This window comes from Simochromis diagramma, unplaced genomic scaffold (genome assembly GCF_900408965.1).
Source record: "Simochromis diagramma unplaced genomic scaffold, fSimDia1.1 OVJJ01000293.1, whole genome shotgun sequence".
Taxonomy (NCBI): Eukaryota; Metazoa; Chordata; class Actinopteri; order Cichliformes; family Cichlidae; genus Simochromis; species Simochromis diagramma.
The window spans coordinates 2,002,895-2,030,543 of NW_024386801.1; the positions used below are offsets into that span (position 1 = coordinate 2,002,895).

A 27,649-nucleotide genomic window follows, 5' to 3' on the forward strand; every position below is an offset into this window, starting at 1 on the left:
TGGTAGTAAGGGTAGGGGTGGGCGATATAAACGATATACAATAGAAACGATATAAATTTGGCCAACTATAGAGATTTTGACTCTATCGCGATAGCGCATCTTGATGATGTCATCAAGCTGCGCCTGTTTTGGTCGAAAGCAGCGGCTACAACCATTATCATTAATGTTGAATTCTCTCGCAGCTCCGTGTATAGCATCCTGCTATGCGATTGCATTTGTCCCTGACCACCAGAATCCCTCACATTAACTTTTATCGAGTGGAAAAAAAGTTGGCGTTCATCCTCCAGCTTCACTGTGCTAATGTTATGCTAACATAGCTGTGTCGCTAGCAATCACATAGCACATTATATACCAGGTAGTCCAACTTCAGTAACCCTACAAACCTCACTGCTGTTTAGTTTTCTGTCTTCATTTATGTTGGAAGTGGTACGTTTTAATTAGTTTCAAAGATCTCTCAGTCAGAACATGGTATGAAATGTTTAGGTGTAAACTAGCGAGCTAACTTCCTGTTAACTTCTGACTCCGTTAAATTTAATAAATTCAGTTTTCATGGATGCATGGATGTTAAACTTAATTGTTACACCCGATAAAGCAGCAACGCTGATGATTTAATTAAAGATGGAAGAATTTAGACCGTTTTTAACTCTTAGTGTTCGTTTGACTTTGGGACCTGAAGTTGACGGAGTTTTGGACCCAGATTACTCCGCGAAGCTCCTCACTACGGCAGCCGTAATGCTCTGATGATCCATCAAGCAGTGCAGCTTACCAAAGTTGTACTAAAACATTTTTTAACAGATTTCTGCACGCCAAAATTGGTTCGAGGTCAGTAAGCACAACCAGAATTCAATTAAAGGATTTTAAGTGTGCCTTATAGTGAGGAAAATACGTTATACAGAAGAAAAGAATATATCATGATATATATCGTTACCGCACATGCTTCAAATTATATCGCGATATGAATTTTAGGCCATATCGCCCAACCCTAAGTAAGGGCATCTGTGTGTTTTAAGAATGGAGGCTGGATTTGGCAATGTCAAGATCTGTGACGCGTGAGGCGATCCGGAGCACTAATGCGAGGTTTCAGATATGTAAAATATCTGCAGATCTTTACTGAATAAATTCTTCACCGGGTACCTTGGCAATGACTGTAGTAAGAGTACAGGGAAATGAAAAGATCCCCATCAGTACACTGAATCCAGTGTGAATCAAAAGTGTGCAATGCAGGGGGAGCCTGAGGTAAAAACCAAAGAACCATATCTTGTGGTCCGTACGTTTGCTAGAAGAAACCTCAGTATCCGTCAGTTTGGTTGAAGCCAAGATATTGGGATATAACTAAAGCAGGTCATCAATATTTTATTGACTCCCTTTGTAATAATTCTTTGTTGTCTGTCTAGGATCCAGCTGCATTATTAACAGTATGAGTTACGCAGGCTTTCCTTTGATTCCTTGACATGAATTATGCTCAGGCATAGACTAAATGGCTTGAGGCTAGATTTGAAGAACTGCTTAATCTTAAATCAACAGAATAAGAGTGGCTTGTGTCTACATATGAAACCACTGTAAGAAGCTAAACTCAGCAGTGTGGAACAAAACTAGGTACACTTCGGCACTTGGTCAAGGCATTTAGGATGGAAAAAGTATGTTTTTGGCAGGTCAACATCACAGCTCGAACTGACAACACAAAGCACACCTGATGTCCAAACAGTTTAACAGTGTGAACTTTGACACCTTCTATTTTACACGCACTGTAAACCACTACTACACTGACTATGCAAACACATTACCTTTCACATTACACGTTTCTTTGTCCTGGCTGTGGTGTTCAGTCGCTTCTAGTTTTTCTCGCATTGCTAAACTGATACAACAATAAATAAATCATTTTACTGGTAATCATTTGCTACAGTACATGACATTTAAAAAATTAAATTAAATGTATTCTCTACTGTAACAGAATGTGGACATTAGAGTAACTCATTACTGTATTTTAAAAATGCCAAATATCGCTCCATAAGGTCCGGGTTAGTGTGGAAAAACAAATACTGAAGAAAACACACAAGTACGTCACTCCATCTCACATATACTTACGTCAGTAATTAACATTCATCAAGACTAGAACAGTTTCTTAACACATTTTGTCAGAGTTACATTCAGAATTGCTTAACAGTCAACATCCTGCCTTCATCATACAAGTAGCAACCATATTGATATTGTCAGTGGTGCCAGCTAAACCGGGTCTTTAGCCCGGTCTAATTTCTTCCTCTGTGAGTCTCGGTCCCGCTGTGCATCTGTCTGTGGTCATGAGAGCGTCTTTGTCTCCCTCTGGTGCTCAGGAGTTGCACTCAGCGGGGCACCAATGTCCCCGCAGTGAAACTTAACGCATCTTGTAGTCATGTGATATGGCTGCTTCACACAGCTGCCCTTTGAAATCCAGCTCAAAGGTGAAGTCTAAGTCACGCTGCAAGTGAGCAGAGAGACAGAAATAAAAAAGATGGTGTTCAGCGATACTTCAGACAACAACTGATCAAATACACAGCAGAAAGAAAGAAAGAAAATAACAAGTAAGACAAGAGATGAGATCTCCTTTTTGACCAGAGTGCAGAACATGGTATTACGAAAGCAGAGTGTTTGTGAAGAGAAAGCAGGCGCCGCTTCTCCATCCCGTAGGGGAGGAGAGGACACTGACAAGGTCAACAATAGAATCTGTTGTTGTTTGTTGAAGTCACTGCAGGGCTGCTGCCTGCATGACAGGAAGACAAAACTGAAGAGGAAACAGCCTGCTGTGGGCAGGGGATGACTCATTTACACATCTATCTATCTATCTATCTATCTATCTATCTATCTATCCATCCATCCATCCCTCCATCCATCCATCCATCCCTCCTAATTTCAAAATATATCCATACCAGTACTTACAACATTTTTCTCATTGGGCTTCATAGCAATTGAGCCAACGATCTCTTCTCCTCTTCGGACTGTTAAATAGTCCTCCAGGTAAAATACTGTCTGCTTCCAGTGGGTGTATGGAGCATCTGGAGCTGCAACACACACAGAGAAACACTTTCACAATACTCACAATGAATGCCTAAAATCAAGAGTAATCATAAATGACTTATGTCACTAATGACTTTCGTAATGATAAACAAATCATTGATCACTTAAAGGAACTGTTGACTAGTTGGCAGTTTGGAAAAAGACCTTTTAGTTGGTGTTTATTGCCACATGTCTGGATTAAAGTCTTGTTACTATTTACTGACTTTAATGAACAGCTGCAGATATCTCAGGTGTTTAATTTGTGAAATACACCAACTAAATAACCCAGACTGAAGACAACAATCAGTCATCCCAATGCAGCTGTGCATTTCTCCACATAGTTATCCCTTTTACAATGTTTCCAAAGATCTGAATACTATGTAAGCATACAAGAAATTAATCATGAGACTTTTTACCGATACACAGCTGCCTAACTACCTGATGTGAATTTAACTAAGTGCAAAAAAAGGCATGTGTCTTCACCTGAGATCCAGAATACAGCTCTGAAGTAAAATGCAGATAACAAATTTCTTGCCTCTCAACTAAAACTTTTGTCAGACTTCTCCCATTACCATTTCACTTTGTGTCTTTGTAGTCTTTCTTTATCTGCATTCATATAGTTTGCATGAATGTAAAACCTGAAATCCCAGTCCCAAAACCAATGTGAGCATTGGCCAGGATTCTGACCATTGCTGTCAATACCACTTAAAATAAATTAGACTTTTTGTTAGCTTTTGTGTGGCAGCTTGGTGGATCTGTGCTTTGTGAGTCCATAGATAAAAGGGCCTGCCAATCAGCATACTGCTACGCAGGCCAGGGTCTTTTTTTAGGGCATAGTTCAATAAAGGCAGTGAGAAACTAATTCTGTTTCATCTAATTCTGCAACTGCAGTAGATGAAATGGTATTTTTGTACTGACCTAACCTTTTCCTCCTCACCTGACAGTCTGTGTGTGTGTCTGATACACTGTCCTTCACGGCCGCGTGAAAGACTGATGGCCCATTTTAGCCTTTTGTGTGTAATTTTTAATCTGTCTAACCTTTTCAGGAGGAAAGGCCCAAGTTTTGACACTGGAAACTTTGCTTGGCAGACACACTTACAGAAAATCAATAGACGGGACTGTGCTTTGGCAGAAAAAGCCAATGTTAGGAAACAATAAATCTCTTTGAGTAAAAGTTACAAGGTCTTGATGATGGTGTACTTGACAAATTAAAGGTGACCTGTGCTTACACACATTTTTTTTAACCAAAAGAGCCAAAAGATATATTTGTTAATCCAACAGTTAAGACAGTTTATTCCTCTTTACATTTCAGTTCAATGTTCTCCTTCACCAACAGAGGTCAGTCACACACAGGTTTTAAAATTGCAGTCATTCTCTCAGAACGCCACAATCTCAAATCTTTGGACTGGCCTAATTTCACACAAATTGGGGCCTCCAAACATGCAAGGTGAGAAAGCACTGGTCTGCCATCTATGAAAAGAAGTGAGCACAATGAGGAACACAAAACCTGACAGGAAGTGTGGTTTTTCCCTTTCCCACTGGGCAAAGTATACAGCTCTGATTCTCATTGGACTGTGATGAAACACAGGGCTTCAGAAACAGGACACTCTTTAACCTGGGGTCTTCTGAATCTATCACTCCTAATTTAGATTGCAGAAAGTGACTTGTGTTATTTGTATGTCCTACTATGAAAGGGATTGGGTTTTTTAAACATAAAGGCAGGTTGTCCCTGATGTGATTCCATTCTTCTTGCAACTGTAGCCACATAATACCAGTAGGAATCCATGGTCTTCTTATCAGAGTTTATTGTTAGTTTCCACACTCAAGACAAAAGGAGACCGGGCCTTTTGAGGTTGTTGCTCCAAAGAAAGTTCAGAATTCTCTCAATGGAATAAAAGAGACTAGTTTTAGAAAATAGTTTTAGATCTGTTTATGTAGATTTGTCTTTATTTAATTTGTTTTTTTGTTTTTTTTTAAGAAAAAACGGTGCAGATAACTGGATGGTTTCATCTGGTTATCTCCAAATAATGTCTGTGCTCTATTAATTGCTGATTAGTCTCTAATTATGTGTCATGTCCAGAGATGGGCAGTAACGCATTACATGTAACCCGTTACTGTAATCTGATTACTTTTTTCAGGTAATGAGTAAACTAAGGGATTACTATTGCAAAAACCGTAATTAGATTACCGTTACTTTCCCGTAGGAACGCTGCATTACTGCGTTACTAAAACCGTGATTTTTTGCGAGAATGTCTCACGACAGTGACGTAAGCGAGTGCGACGTTCGTGACAACAGCTGTGTGCAGATCAACAGTGGATCATATATCGAGTGCGGGAGAGAGTATGAGCGTGCAGCGTTTAAAGCGTGGAAGTACTGACCTTACTTTGAGTTTGATTCCATAAAAAGTGACAAAAACATTAGTGTCCGCTGTGCGTGGGAAGAAAACTTCTTTTTACAGCGAAAAAAACCCCTAAACTTCCAACAAGCTCCGAGTAGCTACGACGTAATGGGAAACTCACAGAGAAACTCACGGATTCTTCAACTGACCGCTGCACACCTGCACCAGGGTAAACCTCCGCCTGCCCCACTCCTGCTTTACAGGTGAAAATAGAGCAACAGGACCGCTGAGTCTTTGACTTTATTTATGTTCTGCTGTGTTTTACTTGCATCTATTTGAAAGACTGAGTGTAAACACAAAAAATATTTTATTTTATGTGCTGGAATGTGCAGAAAATAGGTTTAAATGTTAAACTAATTTCTTCCAGTCAGAGAATGTTGCATATAATTACATTTTTGCTTGATGCATAAAGTTAAAAGATTAAAACTAATAAAACAAGTTTTAAAAAGAGACTTTTCCATTTGATTACATTTTGTATGATTGATTTGCAGAAAAAGTAGAATTGGGCTGAAAGATCTATCGCTTTATCACTTCTTCAGGTTGTAAATCGTGTTTTTAAAAAGTAACTAAGTAACTAAGTAATTAATTACTTTTGAAAATAAGTAATCAGTAAAGTAACGGGATTACTTTTTTGGGGAAGTAATCGGTAATTAGTTACTGATTACTTTTTTCAAGTAACTTGACCAACACTGGTCATGTCTATCAAAAGTGCAACACGTTTTTCACAGGACTCTATGCAGTCTGTTTCCACACTAATTAAGAAGGTAAAGTAGCAACCAGGTGCTGGTAATCACTTTTAGATGATCAGAAGTTTCTGATATGTAATAATTATGTGTGTGTGTTTTATCACAATGCCCAGGAGGAAAGACAAAAGCAATGAATCCTGGTAGAGTTATAAGGCCCTTTCAATAAAAAAAGCAGATAAATAAATAAAATGAAGACATCTTTCATTCTACAGTGAGGAAGATTATTCACAAGTGGAAAACATTCAAGACAGCTGCAAATCTTCCCAGGAGTGGACACCAAGGCAAACTCACCTCGAGGTCAGACTGTGCAATGCTCAGAGAAATTGCAAAGAAAAACAACACTACATCTCTCGCTCTACAGACCTCAGATTCAGAGGGCCAGGAGTCAGACTGCTAGTGGCTGTAAGGCTATTTTTCTCAAATTTTTATGTCTTGATGATGACCAGAAAGTTTAATTGTCACATTAATAGATATAATGCAGCTCGATTACTGAAGCTGTGCATAAACTGGCAAACAAACAGATAGATGAAGACGCCTTGTACAGAATATGAAGTAAGCAGAAGTGCTGGGTATCTTACCTGTGGAAAAACCTGTCTTCTTGTGACACTTAGTAAATTCAATGTTAAAGTAAGTGACCAGTGCGTGGATGTAGTCATTCCTCTGGATCTGCAGGCAAAAAGATGATGTGAAGGACAGGTCCTCAGGCTTTACTGTGTAGATGTCCACTTCCTGTAAAAGTAAAAAAATTTTTTTTTTACATAAACAAATGACAAGTTTCTTATGTGAGTCATTACATTAAGTTCTCCCTTTCACTGTGATTCAAAGAAAAGTCTCAGAAGTGTGCTTTTAGAAATGTATATGAATTCTTTAATAGAGCGCTTTGCTCTTACCTTCACCGGACCTTTTATTTATTCACACAACAAGAAATTAAACCTACCAGTTTTAAAAGGCTGTAAAAAATAAATCTGCAATACAGCGAGGAAAAAACGACCAACATTAAGATGGAGCCTACAGGAAAGCTTCCACTTGGGTGGCTGTAGCTCAGGAGGAGCAGGTCACCTACTGATCAGAAGGTCAGTGGTTCGATCCCTGGCATCCCATGTCAAGCATCCTTGGGCAAGATATTAACCCCGACTTGCTCTCCGATGCATCCATATGACTGTGTGAGATTGGGTGAATGAGGCATGTTGTATAGAGTGCTTTGAGTGCTCCATGAGAGTAGAAAAGCGCTGTATAAGAATCAGTCCATTTACCTCCACAAGTAGAAGCCAGTAACCGCTGTGTAGGATAGACAAGAAGAAGGAGCTGTGCCCATACTTGTCATGATCCAAGTGTTGGGGATCATGTCATGCAAGGCTCTACAACCCAAGTCTATAAATGTCCCCTGATTCCAATCAATTTTACAAGGTCTCCCATATCATCCCAGTGAGTCATGCTAAGTGTGGAGCACGTTCCTCCTGATTCTGGTTTACTGTCAACATAAAGAATTATCTATGATTACTGCACAACAGAGGAAAGCTTACCTGAAACCTGCTACCACAGCATAAACATGAAGGCATTTCACTGTGGCATCAGTGCTAATAGATATTCACTGATGGCTTTGGTGCCAGATGCCACATTTGCTGCAGAGGAATGAGCCTTATGTTTGGTGACAATAAAACACTGCAACAATAATATCAGATTTCCCCGGCTGTCTTTAAAAAATAATTAATCCCATAAACACATTTACGAGATGTTTACTCTGGTCATGCAGTATAAACTTCTCAAAGTCACATTTCAAAGTTTAAGACAGCAATATACTGCATTGCAATGTTTATCCTCTAGCAATTACTCCTAAGGCAAAATAAACATTTTAAGAGCACCATCATACAGGTTGTTTTCTTCACGATCATACTTGCTAATGATGCTCCCCGAGTATCGTTACAGTAGTTTTCAGTCAAGGTTTAATAACACGGGGTCCTGTACGTGCTACTCCTCGGTTATACAACTTTAATGAGGTCAATCAGTAATTAATTTAAAGTCAACACAGTGACTTTGAATGGATTTGCATGTCTTTAAAAGGCCTTACACCATTAATACCACTCTTTTCAGTGTGGTATCAATGGTGTAAAGCCTTGATATAAAAAAATCCCAGAGGCAAAAAACCCCTATTCCCATCAGCCTCACACACTTTTTATCTCAAGGGCTGTCTGCCTAAGTCAGTTTATACAGAGGGGGAAAACTAAAACTAAAAAACTAAGCTGCAGTGATTTAACTTACTGGAACTACTCATATGAACAACTAGTTTGCACAAGAAGTATTGAACAGACCTTTGCTTTGATTAAAAAGACTAACATGCTTATAAACGCATGGCACAACACAGAAGAGCCACGTCAGCAGGACAAGACTCGGTTGTTCACCTGCATCTAAAGGACAAAGGTCACTCCTTCGAGGATGCCAATGTTCACATTTTGGACAGAGAAGACAGATCCATCCATTCAAGAAAGAGGAGTGAAAGAAGCCATCCATGTCCATCTTTGAACAGAGGCGGTGGCTTACGACACCAACTGTCTGCCATCTGGAATCCAGTTTTGAGATCCCTTCAGACACCATAAGGCCCAATCACATCCTGGGCCATTTGACCTCAGGAAGTCACATGATAGGGTGGCGCTAGGCTTCACCCAAAACCTTGGCTGATTGTGACCCACACCTGTTTTCACACCTTGGCTCATGTGATTAGGTAGAGCAGCGGTCCCCAACCTTTTTTGCGCCACGGACCGGTTTATTCCCGACAATATTTTCACGGACCGGCCTTTAAGGTGTCGCGGATAAATACAACAAAATAAAACTAGTACTGGTACCAAAAAAAAAGAAGATTTATTCATAACACACGTGAAAAGACCCAGGAAAACAGAGTTAACAATAAACACTCTTTTTGCTACTTGCAGTTGTCATCTTTCACTGCTCTCTGAGCTCAGCTTATTTTACCAATACTGGAGACTGCACTCTTGTAGTGGGTGCACTGCAATGCTCTATAATACATCGTCAGTTTGACTGGAAGCAGAAATTGTGCTGATAGTGCTGAAAATCATAGCATTTAGATTTCAAAACACCGTGATACGTTATAATTCTGTGATACTCGCCATAGTCATATAGTTGCTATGGGACCATAGCAGCTTTGACTCTAGAAAGTTCTCAGATCACAGTATATGCTATATGGGCAAAAGTACTGGCCCACCTACATGTTACACCTTGGCAATGGAAACCATGGAACGATGCTCCTAGCACAGTTTTGTGGCTCTTTAGTTAACATGTGCCTCAGCGCTCATCGATCTCTGCAAATTTTCTTTGTGGCTGAGTTGCTGTGGTTCCTAAATGCTTCCTTTTGTCAATAATTTCACAAACTAAATTGTTGCAACAATTGCATCCTATTACAGTAACACATTCAAATTCACCGACCTCTTCCGAGCAATTATTTCTTTCACAAATGTCTGTAAGGGCAAATGGGATGCCTGCGTGGTAATAGGACTGAAAACAGCTGAACTCAAAGCGGTGAGGAAAGACTTGTAAGGTGACAAAAGTATGAGCTAAAAGGGGAACATGAAAGAGGCAACACTGAAATGAAGGTATAACCGCACAACAATATTCCACCGGGACAAAGGTGAGACAGGGCAGAGCCATCTAATCAAGGCCAGCGATAAGAAGGTCACTATGACAAGGAGCACAATCAGGGAGACTAGACAGACTGCTATTGGCATGCATGGCAGTGTGATCAGGCAAATAAACACAGAGGGAGCCACAGACAGAACAACATCGAGGTGGCACTCATAACAGCCCCGGTATGTTAGACAATACGTTTGCCAGTCAAACAATGTCATTGGGTAGTTAATCAGTAGTTAACGTGCAACCCTGGTGTGTTTTACCAGGTTAATTATGTCACAAACAGAACTGCTAAACTGTATTTCCAGAGCAAGAAATGAAATCTGAAGCTCAGAATTGGCATTAAACCCTTTTTATTGTTGCTTCAGTTAATAATCAGCAATGGCAGCGCTGCATATTGGCTGATCAGGCAGGGAACATTACCCATGAGCCAAAATATGATTCACAGTACTAACCTTGACCAGGCAGGAGTTGGTCACCACCTGTTTTGGGTCTACTACGTCCACCAGGGGTTCCTTCATGGCCACATTACGGATACACGTCATGTCAAAGCCATACACGTTCTCCCACCCTGGTAAATACAGCGTCACAAAATGATTTGTTATCACATTCTAAACATATTTAGAATCAATATTTTCTTCTGTTGTATTTGCTCCAAGTTTCTATTTGGTTTATAGAGCCGGCAAAAGCCACAGGATATGTAAACATTTGGACTGAATATGAAAAAATAAATAAATAAAAATCTCTGGTTGGGGGCTTTGCTCGTCCCAGAATAGTCTCATCTAAGATCCTAGAGATATATATCCTGACATTTTGGAATGATTTTCATTTTGACAGATGAAAGTCACATTGTATATGGCGATGAATCGTCAACACGAGCCCCTTGAACACAGGCAGCATTCTTGCCCTGGATATCCTCGTTGCTCAAGTGAAATTGGTGCATAAATTATTCACAAAGCACCTTAAGAGAGTGTGTGAGCAAACATCTCTGTTGTGGCCCAAGAGGCAGGGAAGAACTACTTGAACGCGCTGAAATACTGGTGATAATGAACAGGTCACAAACCCCCGGGGGCTTTTGTAATGCTGTGTATTTGCATTTCCTGCTGCCCACTTAACTTACTCTGCAGCCCAGAGTAGCACTAATGACTGCAGGATGCTCTTAGAATGCTGGAGAGCTACAGAAACGCACTTCCAACTGAGATAAAGGTCGTGTTTGGCTCCGTGCCACTGGAAAAAGTTTGCGGTCAATATGTACACTTGTCTCAGCGTGACTTTGTGCATAGAGCACTTCAGAGCCACAGCGAGCTTAACTGAACTAGCCAGACATAAGAAGGCCAATATGATATGATTGGCTAGATTTTATCTGGTGCACTGTGGTTGTATAATTTCCCAGATGTATGGAGGAGTGTGAGTAGGAGGCCTACTGACAATTGTGTTGTCATTTTGGGTTGTGCGCAGACTTTATGCTGCTTTATGTCCAGCAGCAATAAATCGCCCACAGTGCTCCTTGCAGGGTTTATACAGGGGATCATACAGAGATGGAGAGGCTTGTTGACTTATAATATCAATTATCACGCCCAGTCTTGTACCTCAGGAATAGTTTAAAATTATTTGCAGAGCTGGAAAGGCTGTGTGTGTGTGCCCACAGTGGAGAGCAGAACGTGGGTGTGTTGATGGTGCTTTCTGCATCCATCCAGCAAGTCGTATTTCTGGTTACCCACGCTATGTACAGGACAAGTAAGTGGCAAAAACATGATTTTGGCATTAAACTGCACTTACAGTGTATTTTGAAGTCTTTGTACTGCCTGTCCTCTATGGCCACCACATACAGGGAGGCCCGGTCAGGAAACATTAATCCACCAGGTTTCTGGAAAAAAAAAAACAGAGATGAATTAGGAATGCATCGAAACTGCAAAACGTTTGACCAAAATAAAATAAAATTAACTGAAAACTAACATGTAGATCTTTAAAAAAATAAATAAATAAATAATAATAATAATAAACTTTATTTATAAAGCACACTTAAAAACCAAGGGTATGCCAAGGTGCTTAACAAGTAAGATAGAGAATAGAAGGAAGATAATAGAAATAGGACCAAAGCAAGTACTAAGTATGCAAGCAGGTAGCGGTCACTGATGCATAGGAAAGCAACAGGTACAGAGCAAACAAGAAATTAAATGAGCATAAAAGTGCATAATATAAAATGATAAAAGAAATATTAACTAGAGGGAAAGGCAAGATTGAATATGTGGGTTTTTAGTTGTGATTTGAACAGTGCAATGGAATCAACCCGGGACTTCAGCCGAGATCTGTTAACAGCGAGTGCAGACAGCTGTGAGTGTTATTAGAAATGTAATCCTGAATCTGTTCAACTGTCCTAACATTTGAGAATATTATAATTCCAGCTTTATACTTTCTGTGTTTTATTACTTTAAACATTTTGTGTCGGTGGTGGTTGCTTGGTTTGGATTTCGTAGTTTCTGAGGTTCTTCTGTTGTTCCTCTGTGTGAAGTTTAGAGTTTTGTGTTTATTGTATTTTTTTAGATTCGTGCTTTGACTTTCAAAGTTCAGATTACATTGGAGTCTCTTGCTGATTTACTTTACGGCTTCTAGTCGTGAGTTTTAGTTTTGCTTCTGTTTCTGTCACACCTCCCTCCGTCTCAGACTGTATTGATGCCTCGGTCCCTTTTGTTTACTTGCCTCTTGTTTAGCGTTAGTATTCGTGTCTCCCTCGCTAATAAAACATTTTACTTTGAAGCATCTTATGCGAGCTTCCTGTCTGTCTCCCCCTGACTTCACGATTGTTTTCACCTGTGTCCCTAATCTTCTCCTTGCCAGATCATCTGTTAATACTCCCTGTTGTGCTGCTGGTATTTTCTTCAATGATCAACAGCTCGTGTTTATTTAACTCCATCTGCCTACGTGTTCTTCATAAGCGTATCAGGTATCTTGGTGACTTGTGTTGTTGTAGGATACACACAAACGCACACAATCCAGACGTCTTACCAGCCACTTGTCCCTGGCAAAGATGACAGTGTTGAGCATGGATTCATAGAAGAGGCAGTAGCCCATCCATTCAGATATGATGATGTCAACTTTTTCAACAGGAAGCTCCACTTCCTCAACCTTGCCTTTGAAAATGGTGATAACTGAAACACACAAAACATTTTAAAACCGTAAAATAATAAAGTTTAAATGAATCTTTAAGTCTTTACAATAACATGTGGGAATTCTGGGGGCTAAAAAGTATAAGGTAAAGTATATTTTAGGGGACGTATGGAAGTTGTATTATTAGTTGTTTGTTACTTTTATTATTATTAAAATTATTCTTATTATTTTGCTGGGTGAAGGAATAGCTGCACCATCTGTTAAACCACTTCCAACAAAAACGTAGTTTATTACTAGTAATTTTAGAAAAGAAACTGTGAGTGGTGACACACCTGTTCATGCTTTGTAGGCTAACACAGCAGCCATTGTGTTGTTATGAAAATGAAACCAGCTGGGGACTGCGGTGGAGGAGTCGATCTTCGCCCTGCCTGAGATTAGCTGACTTCAGCTTTGTTTGTTCTGCTTTGGAAAGAAGCGACTGAAGAGTTTCCCTGATTATACAGATGTCTTCACAATGACACGTCAACCCTGTTACTCCAACTGCTGATTGCTTATTTGCTTTCCAGAACTCAGTAAACACACCGATAACTCTTTTCTTCGGTTACTTAAGCATACTTGTTATTCATAGGTTTAGAAATAAACGGGGCATTTGCTGACAGGGTGGTTTATAGCTCCATTATCTGGTAGGTGCAGAGTCAGGGGCTTGGCAGGAAATTTGACGCACAGCAGGTGCTCTGATCATAACATACACTTTGAAGTTACACAGGATGGAAGCATATTTCTGCTAATGAATACAAATGAGCCAGTGTAAAGAACAAAGATGAAGGAATGTCCACTCAAAAATGTGCTGGGTCACAAACGGTGTTCCAATCACTTCCATGGCCACAGGCAGTGTTGGGGAGTAACGGAATACATGTACCGCCGTTACGTATTTAAAATATGAGTAACTGTATTCCGTTACAGTTACCATTTAAAAAGGTGGTATTTAGAATACAGTTACTTTGTTGAAAGAAATGGATTACACTGCGGTATTTTCCTGTTTCATATTGTCGCGGGCAGAGATGGGCAGTAACACATTACTTGTAACGCGTTACTGTAATCCGATTACTTTTTTCAAGTAACGAGTAAAGTAAGGGATTACTATTGCAAAAACGGTAATTAGATTACCGTTACTTTCCCGTAGGAACGCTGCGTTACTGCGTTACTAAAACCGGGATTTTTTTGCGAGAGTGTCTCATGACAGTGACGTAAGCGAGTGCGACGTTAGTGACAACAGCTGTGTGCAGATCAACAATGGATCATATATGGAGTGCAGAGAGAGTATGAGCGTGCAGCGTTTAAAGCGTGGAAGTACTGACCTTACTTTGAGTTTGATTCCATAAAAAGTGACAAAAACATTAGTGTCCGTTGTGCGTGGGAAGAAAACTTCTTTTTACAGCGAAAAATCCCTAAACTTCCAAACAAGCACCGAGTAGCTACGACGTAATGGGAAACTCACAGAGAAACTCGCGGATTCTTCCACTGACCGCGGCACACCTGCACCAGGGTAAACCTCCGCCTACCCCACTCCTGCTTTACAGGTGAAAATAGAGCAACAGGACCGCTGAGTCTTTGACTTGATCACATCTCTTCTTGTTCTCTTCTGCCACTCCTCCCTCATTTATCTTCATTCACTATCATGACTTTAACCTACTTTACTGCTCTCTTCACTGACGATGGAGTGCATGTGTCATCAGAATTGTGAGACGAGGAACAGCTGCAGCTCTTACCGCTGTCAAGGTGGTTGGACTTGATGATCCTCTCGGAGTACTCCGATATACTGGAGCACTCAATCTGGCAGAAAAAAAGAAAAGCTATTTAAGTGAAGAATTTCACAGACACTTTGCCTGTACTCACAATAACATGACTTCACTTATAATGCAGGTGATTTTAAATATTACTGCCCTACTGATGTTGCCTGGGAAGCCCTGGAGCCAAACAACCGCATGTTACCGTATGTTACTGTATGTTACGTTGCTGTTGCAGAAACTGGAAACGTTACATGCATGCTCCATGATAAATTACAAAAGTAGATAGAAAATAAATAACAAACTTCTAACAAAAAATTTATGAAACTCTTGAATCCGTTTAGTCATGCAAATACAGATGAATTACATATTGGCAACAACAATAAATCAAAGCATAAAACCAAAAAGCTTCAGTTTCATCCTTGCGCCTGATACTGTAACAGCAGTCTGGCGAGGAAGGAGCGGCTAGCAGGTCCAGCATTTGTGGAGGTTAGCCAGATAACTCGAAGCCAGTCAGTTAAATCGAACAACAGATCTTTATTTGTTGTTAGCAACATAAGACCATACAAGCCAGGTCTCCACGGCTCTACTCTGTCCGTACATACATGCACGGAGATCGGTAGTCGCCGGTGCCAGCCCGTTACAATGGTGAGGTCTCTCTGAACAGACACACGAGCAGCATGTAACGCCACTTTACTCACACACACTGGCTGTGCTATACCACAATAATAAAGGTTGTTACAATATGTCATTTTGTGTGATATTTTTAAAATTGTACTTGAGCAGCATTTTCCAAATGTAACTTGTTAAAGTTGTGCTAATTTTTGTGCGGGACATATTTCCAGAGTGTAAACAAACACTTAGCACACTTTATTTAGTCTCACACGCGCGAATGTAACTGAAAGCAGCACCTTTTATTACTGGAAAAAACTAACATTAAATACAAAACTAAACTAGAAATTGGAAACAAGAAACTTCAACTAGAAAACAAACCAGGAACTGTAAACTTGGAAAAACACAGCACTGTGAGGGTACGACGCGACAAAGGGCAGCACAGCTGGGAGTAATCAGACCTAACGAGACAAAGGAAGCAAAGCAGAATAATTGACAAAGGACACAGACTGTCAAAGTAAAACAGGAAGTATAACACAGAGACGCAGACTTGACACTGAGACGGAGACACGACTGACTGGAAAGACAGAGGGAACACGAAGACAAGCGTGACAAGACGAGGGACACGAGAAAGCCAAAATAAACCAAAATCCTAGCACTAAAAATATAACACAAGCACAACCAAAACCCACGAATTACAATAATCAAAGAATATAACTGAAACATCTTAATCTATCATTTAAAAATGACCATTCCAACCTTTTTGGAGTTGGTGGAACTGTTCATAGAGTTTCATAATGTAACAAGAAAGCACAACCTCTTGATGCACTGTTGCAAGATGGCACAAGTTCGTGTAGACAAGCAGTTTGTTCCACAACAAAGCAGTGAATTGTCTAGGATTATTATATGTGTCCACCACAGCTAATAGCTGATCAAAATTTGATCACACACAAGGACACTTTTTTCTTTTTAAACTTTAGAATATTGTCTGACACTTACAGACACTGACAGTGACTTTGGTCACACTGACATTGCTATACTTGATAATCACATTTCACCGTGTGAGTTGAGATTAAAAACAAATACAGAACTGAGACTGAAATTTGAATCATTGCTACAGGCAGAAATGTCTGTGTAACAGTGTAACCATCCATAAAGCTGTCTGGGGTAAAAACAAGGTCATCCTTGTTTAGTATCTCTAAGCTGAAGCTGCGCATTCGACTCCTAAATAAAACAGAATAAAACCCTGAAGGCTTTCACCTGCTTTAACCTGGTTAAATTTAACCTGGTCACTAAACCTGAAAGAATTGTTAACCTAGTCTCTATAATACTAATAACAATAACAACAAGAAAATCAACTATGGATGTGTCCCTAAAGGACTGCAGTCCTGTATGGGGCATGGGAAGTATTTCACTGAGGAACACAGAGTTCAAGATGAGGTGTAAGGTAGAAAGTCCAGTAGGTCCTGTGGAGCAGTGAATGGGTTGGTAGGTGAGAATTTTTTAGGAAACACTTAACCGGGAACCAGTGCATAAAACTGGGGGTGATACATTTTTCTTTCTTTTTCTGCTCTTGACGAAGGCGGTCGCACTTTCCTCCTCCTCCTCCTCCTCTCCCTTAGCTTCCCTGCTTAGCCTCTTATGTCCTTGTCTAGTCTCGTGTTTTTTGTATTACTTTTCCCTGGAACACTCTCTCACAGTCTGTTCTCTAAAACCTAAAAGAGGAATTATGGATTTGATCAAATGGTCCCTAAATGCAACTGACACCCTTTTCTCAACGAGAAGTTTGGGCTTGGGTGAGCCTGAGTGCTGAAGATATCTACCTATTCGGAACCATGATAACAGGGTTCCGGCTGTTCGGAGCTGGCTTGGCCCTGACTTATCAAAGAATTAAGAAAGCAGAACCGGCTGTTCAAACCCCCACAAGGCTGCCCGCTGGGATTGAAACGATGGGAAGAGGCGTGAGTTTCTCAAAATGGGCTCATTGAGTGCAGCACGGATAAGATCTTGGAGAGGCTGACGGCTGCAGGGCAACCTGCACGTGACGAATAAAGCCTTGATTGATTGATTGATTGATACATACATGCAACATACTGCAGCTTGCTGAGTTTAAGGGTATAAGCTGTTGTCTGGAGATGTTCTTGATGTGGTAGATGGCAGATTTAGAGATAGGTTTAATATAAGATGAAAATGAAAGAATGGAGTCCAGAATGACACCCAGGTTGTGAAGACTCAAAATTAAGGCCCAAATCAGACAGCTTTGAAAGCAGTGACGCAGGAGCCACAACCAAGGCTTCAATTTTATTTTGTTCTATTTGAGAGAATTGTTAAATAGTTTTAGACTGCTGATAGGGGACAAAGCAGGGAACTAACCAGAGGGTTTAGTGCTTAGATATAACTGCGTATCATGGAAGCTTAGTCGATGGTGGAAGATGATCTGAACAAGGGGGTGAGATGAAAAGTCCTTCCTGACTCACTGGAGCAGAGAATGAAGTAGGTGTCCAGGTGACATAATGCATCCTGAAAGCAGGAGTGAAGACAGCGCTCAACCAGTGAGGCCAAAATAGTTGGATAGCTGGTCCTGGCATATTTTGTACGTTCTCTTCTGCCTCAGAGCTGATTTATTGAGTTGCCACTGATATCATTGTTATAACATAATAAAGCTCATTGATTCATCAAACTACACTAAGGCTTCTCTCAAATAAAATATGGACATAATTCAGCAGAATACATTAATCAATACTAGGCTCTTACAGCACTGGGAATCTGAGAGCATAGATTTTCACCTTTGAACACTGTGTCCCATTTGCTTAGTGTTTTTGTGCAGCATACTGCTGCTGCATGCTGCAACCGACCCATCTGGTTATAGTCACACAGAAGACCCTTTAATGAACCCTGGGTGCTCTGTGTCACAAAGCAGCCGGTCAGGCTGGGGGTCTTGTGGATAAGGTAGCCACAAAAACGAGGCACTTATTTTTGTTCAGTGCAAATAAGCGCATGTTCTCTACTAACTCTCAGAGGTAAGTTGTACAGCTTTTTTTTGTTTACTTTATTTATCTTACAGTTTAAGTAATTTGTTACATTAAAAATTTTGACTTTTTATACAAAAATTATAAATGTAAAAAATGTAAATGTACATTTTTTTAAACAAATAGGTTGTAGATGGGCAGCTACTCACCCGGCTCCTTCCTATTCTGAACACTTAAAGAATTTTCTACTGTAGGGTACATTCATACAGTGCTTCCTTTCACGCCATGAAGCACCTTCTAACTTTCACGCAAAAACTTATATTAGTTCAGAGATTTTTTTGATGGCATTTCTCAGTATTTTCAGAGAATTTTCCAACCATTTATTAAATCAACCCATTAAACCAAATAAATTAATAAAACCCCATTTTTACATCAAATTGTCACTAATAATAATATAATGCTATAAGAGATAATAGTGTAGCACTTGTAATCTGTAAGTGCTGCACTATTCAATAGTATGGCCAGCTTTTTTTATTTTATACTTAAAGTATATTTTCCTTGTACTTGCCTATTTTTACTTAACTCACAGTTACGCATGTAAGACAGAGTCATTTTACAGTGTGGTGTTAGTTGACCCTGTACTGGCATGGAAGAATGAGGTCTTTGAGGGCTATTATTTACAGGAAAGAAACCAGTTAAACATGCCATAAAACCAATGTTCCAATGCTCCAATCTCTGCTTATTATACTGCAGTAACTCAAATACAGAACATAAACTTTTTGGGTTTTTCCGCAGGCATATAGGCTGTAGGGACTTCACATTAGCACTGACTCCCCGGAGCAGCCTTGTTTTCTGCTGCTTATTAGCAGAGAAAGAGGAAGGAGGCTTCTGCTGCCTCTGGTGCCCATTAAAAAGACTGTACCAAATCCATAAATAACCAGCAAAGGCTAATGTTGCATCGGGTGTGAACATGTTTGTGCACTTGCGGAGACGCATGTAACTGTATTGCTCTATTCATGTGTAATAACAGGTTCTAATTGGCAATCTTCCTCATCTCTTTCTGAGTCAAAGTCATAAGAGACAGCTATTAGCCACGTGTCTGTCATAGTCACCATCCAGTAGGAGCGCACTGAAGCCTCAGGGTGTATTGACAGAGGCACCCCCGCACAGGTTGCCTCTCGCACCTCTCGCTAGTGTCAGAAAGTGTCACTGTCACCGTAGACATCCCTGCAGGCTCCTGCTGGTATTTTACTCTGGAGACACAGCAAGTAGAAGTTTCTAACTTTGCCCAGATATCACTGTACTTTTTGTCCTCTATCTGAGCTATTAACCTGTGACTTACACATAGTTTAGTTTCTTTACTTTTTATTAGCAACCTTAAGCATTTTATTACTGGGCAGAAACTAAACTCTGCATCATACTAACATAAAGACATTAGAAACACTCCTAGAATAATCAAAGCAGCTACACTGAGCTTAACCAGTTTTTTTAACAATGTATTGTTTTTATCTGAAAAAACAGTGCCTGGCTTTTCATGTGTTACTCGTCTATTTTCTACAGTTTATCCAGGTCACAGGGACGGCGCTCTAAACAAAGCTACCCAGACGAATGGCCAACAGAGAGCTATACCTTCTCCCACATTGACTATTTCACTTACTTGCAGTTTAGGAGGCATCCAGCTGGATAGTGTAGTGATAAGACTACACACCTTGTGGAGCGGGACACCTCCTGGTATCCAGTAAGGGTCCTGGCTAGACCCCCATGCTAAAACCAAGCCCTGGAATGGCACGGCTACGTCTGCAGCCTGTCCGCTGCATGGGTAAATGGACTGATTCTTATATAGCGCTACTCTACTCTCACTTGAGAACAAAACCCAGAGAGACTTTAACTCCTGAATTTGAGATAGAATCTCATCCCTGACCTAAAGTGGACAATTGAAGCCTTTGTCTTTTCTAACTGGGAAGCAGAGCCTCGGGCTTGATGGTGCCAAAGCCAAAGGCTTCAATGGGACACCACTCAGTGAAGCCACCAGTACTTTGTTATCTGCAAAACCAAAGATGTGATCCTGAGACCCCTGAACTGGACGCCCTCCACCTCCGAGAAAGTCTGTACATAAAAGTTGTGAACAGAATCAAAGGGCATCTCACTGCTCATTCAGTGTTACTAATGAGTAGATTTATCACACATAAAAGTGAGCTTGAGGAAGTGAAGTATATGAAAACGAATAATCCAGAATACGACCCTCCTCTGCTAACTGAGGACAGCAGCCAAAAGAACGAAGGAATCCAGCCGGCAGCAGGCAGGAAATTCAAAAGGGAGTGAATAGTGTGCTAATAGATTAGTACAAGTCTAGTTTGCCTTGACCCTTTATGATTTTGTGGTGCACAGGTCATGCGTAGGTTGGACATGTTACCTAAGTGTCTTGTTGCTACTTGGAATTGTTGAAGGACTACACTAAACACACATACATTGTCATGTACTGTTCTTATTGATAAGGAATGATCGGGGGTATATTCGTCCAGCTCGTGAGCCCGGGCCCTCACATCAAACTTCAAAAGCTTTAGGTAAGAAAATCCTGAAACTCCTGTCCCCATTTATGTGGATAAAATCCTGCCAGATGGACCGCAGTAACAAAACTCTGAATCAAATCAGCTAAAGTACTAAAACAGGATGCTAGAGAGAGGGAGACAAAAACTGACTGAGGCAGCAGGAGAGGAAAGGCAAGCAAACACATGACACAAGGCATAGTCACACACATAAACACATAATGTCATTCAGTGGCTCAGAACAAGTCTCTTGGCAATTCCAAGTTAATCATTCCTTCCCTGAAGCACTTCGTCTCGACCCACCATGCAAAAATAAGTTCCACATGGTTATCCCAAGCTAGCAGTGTGTGTGTGTGTGTGTGTGTGTGTGTGTGTGTGTGTGTGTGTGTGTGTGTGTGTGTGTGTGTGTGTGTGTGTGCAGCAGGCATTCTCAGACATGCTCTGACTTGCAATTACTTCTGCCCCAGTGCTCAATAACACTAATAGCTTTCAAATCTCTGTGGTTTAGCTGGTCAACCTGCCTGAGAGGTCACACAGTTTTATCACCTGCATGTCAAAAGAAATATTACCCAAGATTAGATGGTTTAAAATGTACTGTATGTTCTAACCCACACAGCAGCAGACCTACATATGCACTACATGCTGACAATATAAGCACCTTGTGAGGCTTGAGCTACATGGAGATCAGATCCTAATTGGTCCACATGTTTGCAGTTTACTGAAGGGAAACACATCTTACCCCATATACATGCTTTGCCCCTGCTTTGGCCGCAAACATAGAAAGGATCCCAGTCCCGCTTCCAACGTCCAGCACTATTTTATCCTTGAAGATGTGCTTGTTGTGGTACATGGAGTTCCTGTAGGTGAGTGTCCTCACTTCATCCTTCAACATTTCCTGGTTTGACATGTGAGAAAAATATAAGAAAGGTCCTGGCAACACGAACTCCTGCAGAAAGCGACAGTTTGTTGTGTGAAATTAAAAACATTGGCTGGACGTCAGTGGTCTGAATAGCTCCGATATCTACAGTGCAGCATTTACAAATAACAACACAGCCTTCACCTAATCTTACTCTATTCCCTGTCAGCCCTGTGGTTCTACATTCAAATCCATTGTTAGTGTTTCTGAATAAGCCCTGTGAGCTTGCAGGCTCAGCCTGTCTGCATCTCTTTTCTGTCTGTACCTCTTTCACAGTGTGCGTGCATGTGTGAGTGCAAAGAATATTCAGAAATGACTAAAATACACCTGACCTACATTCCACAAATACATAAAAAAAAACATCCCACAGGTCACGCACGCAACATACTCTTTTTATACAGATGCTTCCTGCATCTGCTCTCTAAAATGCAGATGAACTCTGTGAACTCTGAGGAAACCGTGTGGACAAATAGGCATACACAATACACACGTTTAATGTGTTCAAAAGTGGCTCTCTGTTCCTCAAGTTTTCAAAAGTTTCACCACATTTAAAACTGCTCCAGGCAGTTCATCACCATCCTACATCAATTAACAACTGTACATAGAGCTTTGTGGGGCACCTGCAAAAACCTGAGTTTTCCCCGGAAACATTTCTGTCAGGGAACGTTAGGATTTTCTGTCCTTTGAAAGGACTGGCTGATTGTAGCTCCTGGCATGGCCTAAACCATCTATGACATAAAGCTCTCGGTTTAGAGGGCGGAGGGGTTCACTTCAAGAAAAAAAAAGAAGTCACACACAATCATCGTTAAACTATCCTGCCCACACACGGGCAAACTGAGGCAAGAACATGTCTAAAAGAGAAAAAGCAAGAAGAGCATATGAAATGATTAAGACAAGGATGATGCATAATCTAATAATTTTCTAAAATTAATTGCAAGTACACAAGGGCATTGCATGCTCTGGTTCTGTGAAATGTGCAGCAGCAATAATGGAAATTAAAATTCCCTGTTTATTAAAAAATGCTTTATTGATCCATAAAGCTGATTGATTAACATATGTGATTTTCATCCACACTGCGATGACAAGGCGTACCTCATGAATGCCAAAGTGGGCATAGGAGTCAAAGTAGTAGTCTCGCGAGGTCATCTCCTCTGGGTTGAGAAACTTGGCCATCTTACCCCTCCCTGGACAGCTAGGGAGGCTGGCGGCGTGGGGCGTGTGCGGTGGAAGAGGAGGCCGAGGCGCATGCTGGATAGAAGGCACAGGCTTGGGTAACGCGGTTGGCTGCGCCGACTGCGATGGAATTATGCGGATCGGCTCTGGTTGCGACTGTGGTTGCTAAAAAACACAGATAAAGAAGAAAAACACCTCTTCAGTGCCGCGGCCTGAGGCGTAAGAAACAAAATAAGTACAGGCTGCAGTAAGGTTGTGGTTTGCATTCATAAACAGGGATTTTACACGTAAGCTTTTCTCCTTTACATTTTGTTCCTGCACTCTTAGCTCATGTTCCCAGCACAGAGTTCACAAAGTGCAGAGAGCCCTGTGAGTCTGGAGGCTATGCTGATCACTGACATGGAGTCAACAAAAGCCAGAGATGGCAAGAAAGCTCATCTCAGCACAGAAGGTACACCCGTAATGCCCGGATTATCACCTATAACGCCTGCTGGGAAGCTCTAACCACGATGTGCATGGAGAAACAGAAACTTCACATCTCAGTTTTGAGCCAATAAGCCATTCTGGTGTTTATTCTCATTCCAACATGGGCGTCTAAAAATAAATGATAAAACTGGTAATGCCACCAAAAATAGGAGGCATTTTCAGACAACAGTGATAAGAAACAAAGAAGGAAAGGATAGTGAAAGACTGCAAGACATTTTCTCACTCAGTTTCTACATAATATTAACGATATTTTATGAGTGTTTTCTGCCACCGTTATTGCCTCATTCAGTTTGCATTCATTCAGTCGGATCTTCTAGCAATTTCAGTTTAATTCTACAGCTTTAATTTAAGTTTTAATTATGCTTCTGTATCCTGTACATTTGATTTTGGGAAATCTATTTTGATGCCATGTTCAGATTAAGTATTGAGATTACAACAAAACTATCTTGTATGAAGCCCATCTGTATTTACACAAGGTTATTGAAGGTTATTCAGATAACTGTTTCAAGTTTTTTTTTTTTTAAATGAGCCCAGCTTGTCATCAGTCCTTTAATTTATTCTTCTAGGAGTGACATACATCGTAAACATCTATACGACTTAATGAGGTGGATAACTTCCCTGGCAGATGAAATTATTCAATTCTCCTTTACAGTGAAAGCAAAGTATAAAAAATAGATTTCTATGTGCCGCACTGGCTTTTCCTTGGTTGAAAGAAATGATTCTTCGGTCCCCTTTTCTCTCTTCTCTCTTTAAAATGGCCATCATACAGTATTTATGTCTCCTGCACCTTTGTCCCGCAGGGCTTAAATGGCACACACTGGAATGTAGTTACCATGAAAATAAAGTAAATAATGGGTCTTGAATCACGAATTCAAAGAGAAGCTGATATGAATCAGTCAAATGTCAGGTTTTCACTACTGAGGCATACGAGAAGCCGTGCTACCTGTCTGTTATTTATTCAAATTCCATTGACTGATGATCCTTTAAGTTCTTCTGTAGTTTTCCCATCAAGGTTTTGAAGTTTTCAATGAAATGTCAGATCAGCTACTGTATGCCTTTTAGGGAGACGTAGTCTGGGTGATTTCCAATAAAACTGGTGAGCTCCTGATTATTTTTGCCACCACACACAAACAAAGGACGAAAAGATGATCCCATGAGCTAAACTTGGCCAATTATAAGAGATTAAGATCCAAAATCTAAGAGTTTAAATCACATGAAACATCTTAAATTTTTTGTTAAGAGAATCAAGACTATGGATATTATTATTATTATCATCATCATCATCATCATCATTATCATCATCATCATCATCATCATCATTATTATTATTATTATTATTATTATCATTATTATTATTATTAAATAGAGTTCTATCTGGTTATAATTGACCAGAAAAGTGACTGAATATCTAAAAAAAAGAAAATGTGAGCAGCACTTGCTCTGCAGCACAAGAGTAGCATTGAAAGTCATTACTGTCTCTGCTTAGTGAGGTTCACAGGGTTTTGGATGTTGATAACATACAAGACCGCATTCTTAATGAGGAGAGACCAACTGTTGAACTTAATACTTAATCCTCTCAGCTCTGATGTTGATCTGCAGAGGAGACACTAGTTCATTGCAGAGCATTACCATACTGCGTGAAGGATTCATTTTCTCACATGTTACTCATCTGGATCACCGAGGCGACCGGTGGCCTAAAGTTACACTATGGTCAGCTCAGAGCTGCACACCATAGATGCAATTTAAATCTTGAGACCGTGTTAAGAAAAAATTACTAGCAACGGTGAAAAAAGAAAAAGAGCTGACAAACAGCTGGCACCAAGAGAGCACTGAGCAAGTCAATAATTATAAGACAGAGTCGCAGAAGAGGCGATTAAGACTGCCAAGTTTAATACAGAATCTGTGCAATGCAGGGGGAAAGAGTCATTGCGGGACAGATTAACGTGAAGTTAGGGGTACGGTCGGAGGAGAGCAGCTGCAGTGAGTGTAACCGAGATCTCCTGACACAGGAAAGAGAGGGTGAAGCACATCCTTGCCTCTGACCTTCAAAACAAATAAACACATTCAGGGTTCTATTTCAGACTGGATCCTCATCTCTACACTGAGGGGAGACCTGTTATTCGAGAAGGACACACACTTACACATGAGAGGACACCCACAGCCACGTTGTAGCTGCGTGAATGCTGAAGTTTAGCCTGTGAGTTTATGCTGTTGCTTCTAGTCAGTTAGGATAATGGAAAATGGCGATGAACTATTATTTATTCTAATAAATGCACTAAAATTACACTAACTGTAGTAGCTGTATGTTAGTCGGCTGTTCATATTGGTGAAGGCATTTCACTGAAAAAGTCCTCTAACAGGAAAGAGCATACCTTTGGTCTTCTGCCATTATGCCACTTTGGGATATCTGATTCCCAAACAGGATACAGCCTCAGTGGCAGGGATATTATTATGAAGTATTTCCTACCATCTGCTCTCAGAGGTCAGAATGTTGATCAGATGTAATGAGTGTGTGCAGGGCTTCTTTCATGAACTTGCTTAGAATGAACTTTTTCTGATTAATAATTACAACAGAGCATCACGGGGTGTGACGCACACATCGCAGGGTGTTTAAGTATTACAATCAGCATCCCTCCTGTATCGACCTTTAAATTGTCAATTAGTGTCGATTAGAGTTAGAGTGAGGGGTGGGAGATTTAGTTCAAGTGGCTGAGACATGACATCTTCAGCAACCTACTCTACTTTCTGCAGAACTGCTTCACACCAGAAGTCTGAGCGTTCTCTTTTTCCTCTGCAAGGTGCTGCAGTACCTTGGACAGCTCTAATCCCCACCGCGCGCAGAGTGAAGCAGCTACACACTGTCCTGTTATATTTCACGCTGCTCACAGCATATTCTTTCACACGTAACACCCAGAGCTTCAAATACATTCATATATTTTTTTTCAGACTTCATCTCATAGACTCTTGCCGGAGAACGTCTGCGAAACAGAATGGATGAGTCGATCCTGCTCCTTACCCCGATCATCGTACAGCATCCTAATTTTAGCAGCTACAAAAAACGAGACTTTTCCAAGTGCGTTTGAGGTTGGGAATACTAATTTGAACTGCCCTGCTCTGCACAGACTGCCTGTTTCCTCGGGAGGGTAAACATCCTTGCAAAGAGGGAGACTATCAGTCCGGTCAGTCTCACTCTCTGGACAGTCGGCATCCTATAATTTGTCCGACATGCAACTTCTACTAGAGGTGGAACACGCAGGCTACTGCAGGAGGCATCCAGGACGCCGATAGATTCCAAAAAACTGGACTCTGATTTTTGTCAGGAATATTAAAGCTGTCTCTAACACTTACCTCAGTGTTCTCAGACTCCGCCATTTTTCTCCTGAGGAGCATGCAGCGGGACGAGTGCTTAATTCCCATAAGGGCCAGCAAAAATGTGCACTCAGAAGTAAAAGAGAAAAAACGTGTGCTTGGCGATTATCAGTCCCTTCAGTCCTTTGACATCAGAGAATTCTCATTTACATCCCAAATTGTGCAGTTCTTTAGAAATTCCAGTACTGCTAAAAAACCCAAAACTACATGAGGTCCCAAAAGCATTGCAGCCACTCTCGCCACAGAGTGCGTTGGATTCCATGGTATAAAAGTTTGCAGTCCACCGGTGTGCGTTCCTGGAGAGCGTTAGGGGGAAAGGCATCATTTGGAATTTGGCATCAGCTGAGATAAAAATGCACCATCCTGTCCTATAACGCAGCAAGCGCAGGCAGGAATGCATTAAGACTGCATCACTAACAGCAGAAGATTGTCATGAATGCAAAGATTTAGCGCCAGTTTGATTGATTCCCCTGCCGCAACATTGTTTCTAAAAATAGAACCGCAGCCGCCGCTACCTCGCAGAGTGGAAAGATTTGCCGCCGAGTGCACGCACGGAAATGTGATGACTCTTAAAACGTGCAGGGGGATTTCTTATAAGCACATGGCACCACTCATGCTGTCATCTTTAATGTAACAGAGCTCCCCCAGAATCAAAGTCTATGCTCCAGTTAAATCGTTCCCCATCTGCACAAAGTGCCGAACGCCGCCAGCCCAGACAAAGTTGGAGTTTACCAGCTCTCCGAGCAGAGCGAGGACACCCTGTGCTTGATCTGCGCACACACGCGCGCGCACACACGCAGTGCGAGGAAGTGACCACTCCTGTCTCACTGGCCGGAGGGGTAATTTCAGAGCTGGCTGTTGTTTGCACA

General features: G+C 40.9%; 1 protein-coding gene across 1 annotated transcript; it reads right to left on the minus strand.

Annotated features, from left to right (window-relative positions):
- Positions 1 to 879: 879 nt before the first annotated feature.
- On the minus strand, positions 880 to 27,649 carry LOC120729471 (protein arginine N-methyltransferase 8-B). The gene is made up of 10 exons (XM_040025046.1): positions 26,760 to 27,649; positions 22,845 to 23,090; positions 21,576 to 21,731; positions 14,692 to 14,755; positions 12,821 to 12,963; positions 11,594 to 11,681; positions 10,270 to 10,385; positions 6,754 to 6,904; positions 2,914 to 3,035; positions 880 to 2,455 (listed from the first exon to the last, which is right to left on the minus strand). The coding sequence occupies exons 1-10, from the start codon at positions 26,826 to 26,828 to the stop codon at positions 2,372 to 2,374; spliced, it is 1,239 nt and encodes a 412-aa protein (XP_039880980.1). The 5' UTR covers positions 26,829 to 27,649; the 3' UTR covers positions 880 to 2,371.

What these genes read in the sequence shown, in the direction of transcription:
- LOC120729471 (XM_040025046.1), bottom strand. Translation starts at nt 26,828, where the DNA reads ATGGGAATTAAGCACTCGTCCCGCTGCATGCTCCTCAGGAGAAAAATG. An exon ending in GTCCAACCACCTTGACAGCG is followed by an intron (nt 12,964 to 14,691) that starts GTAAGAGCTGCA and finishes TGTGTGTTTCAG; the next exon opens with TTATCACCATTTTCAAAGGC. An exon ending in AGCCCAATGAGAAAAATGTT is followed by an intron (nt 2,456 to 2,913) that starts GTAAGTACTGGT and finishes GCTCACTTGCAG; the next exon opens with CGTGACTTAGACTTCACCTT.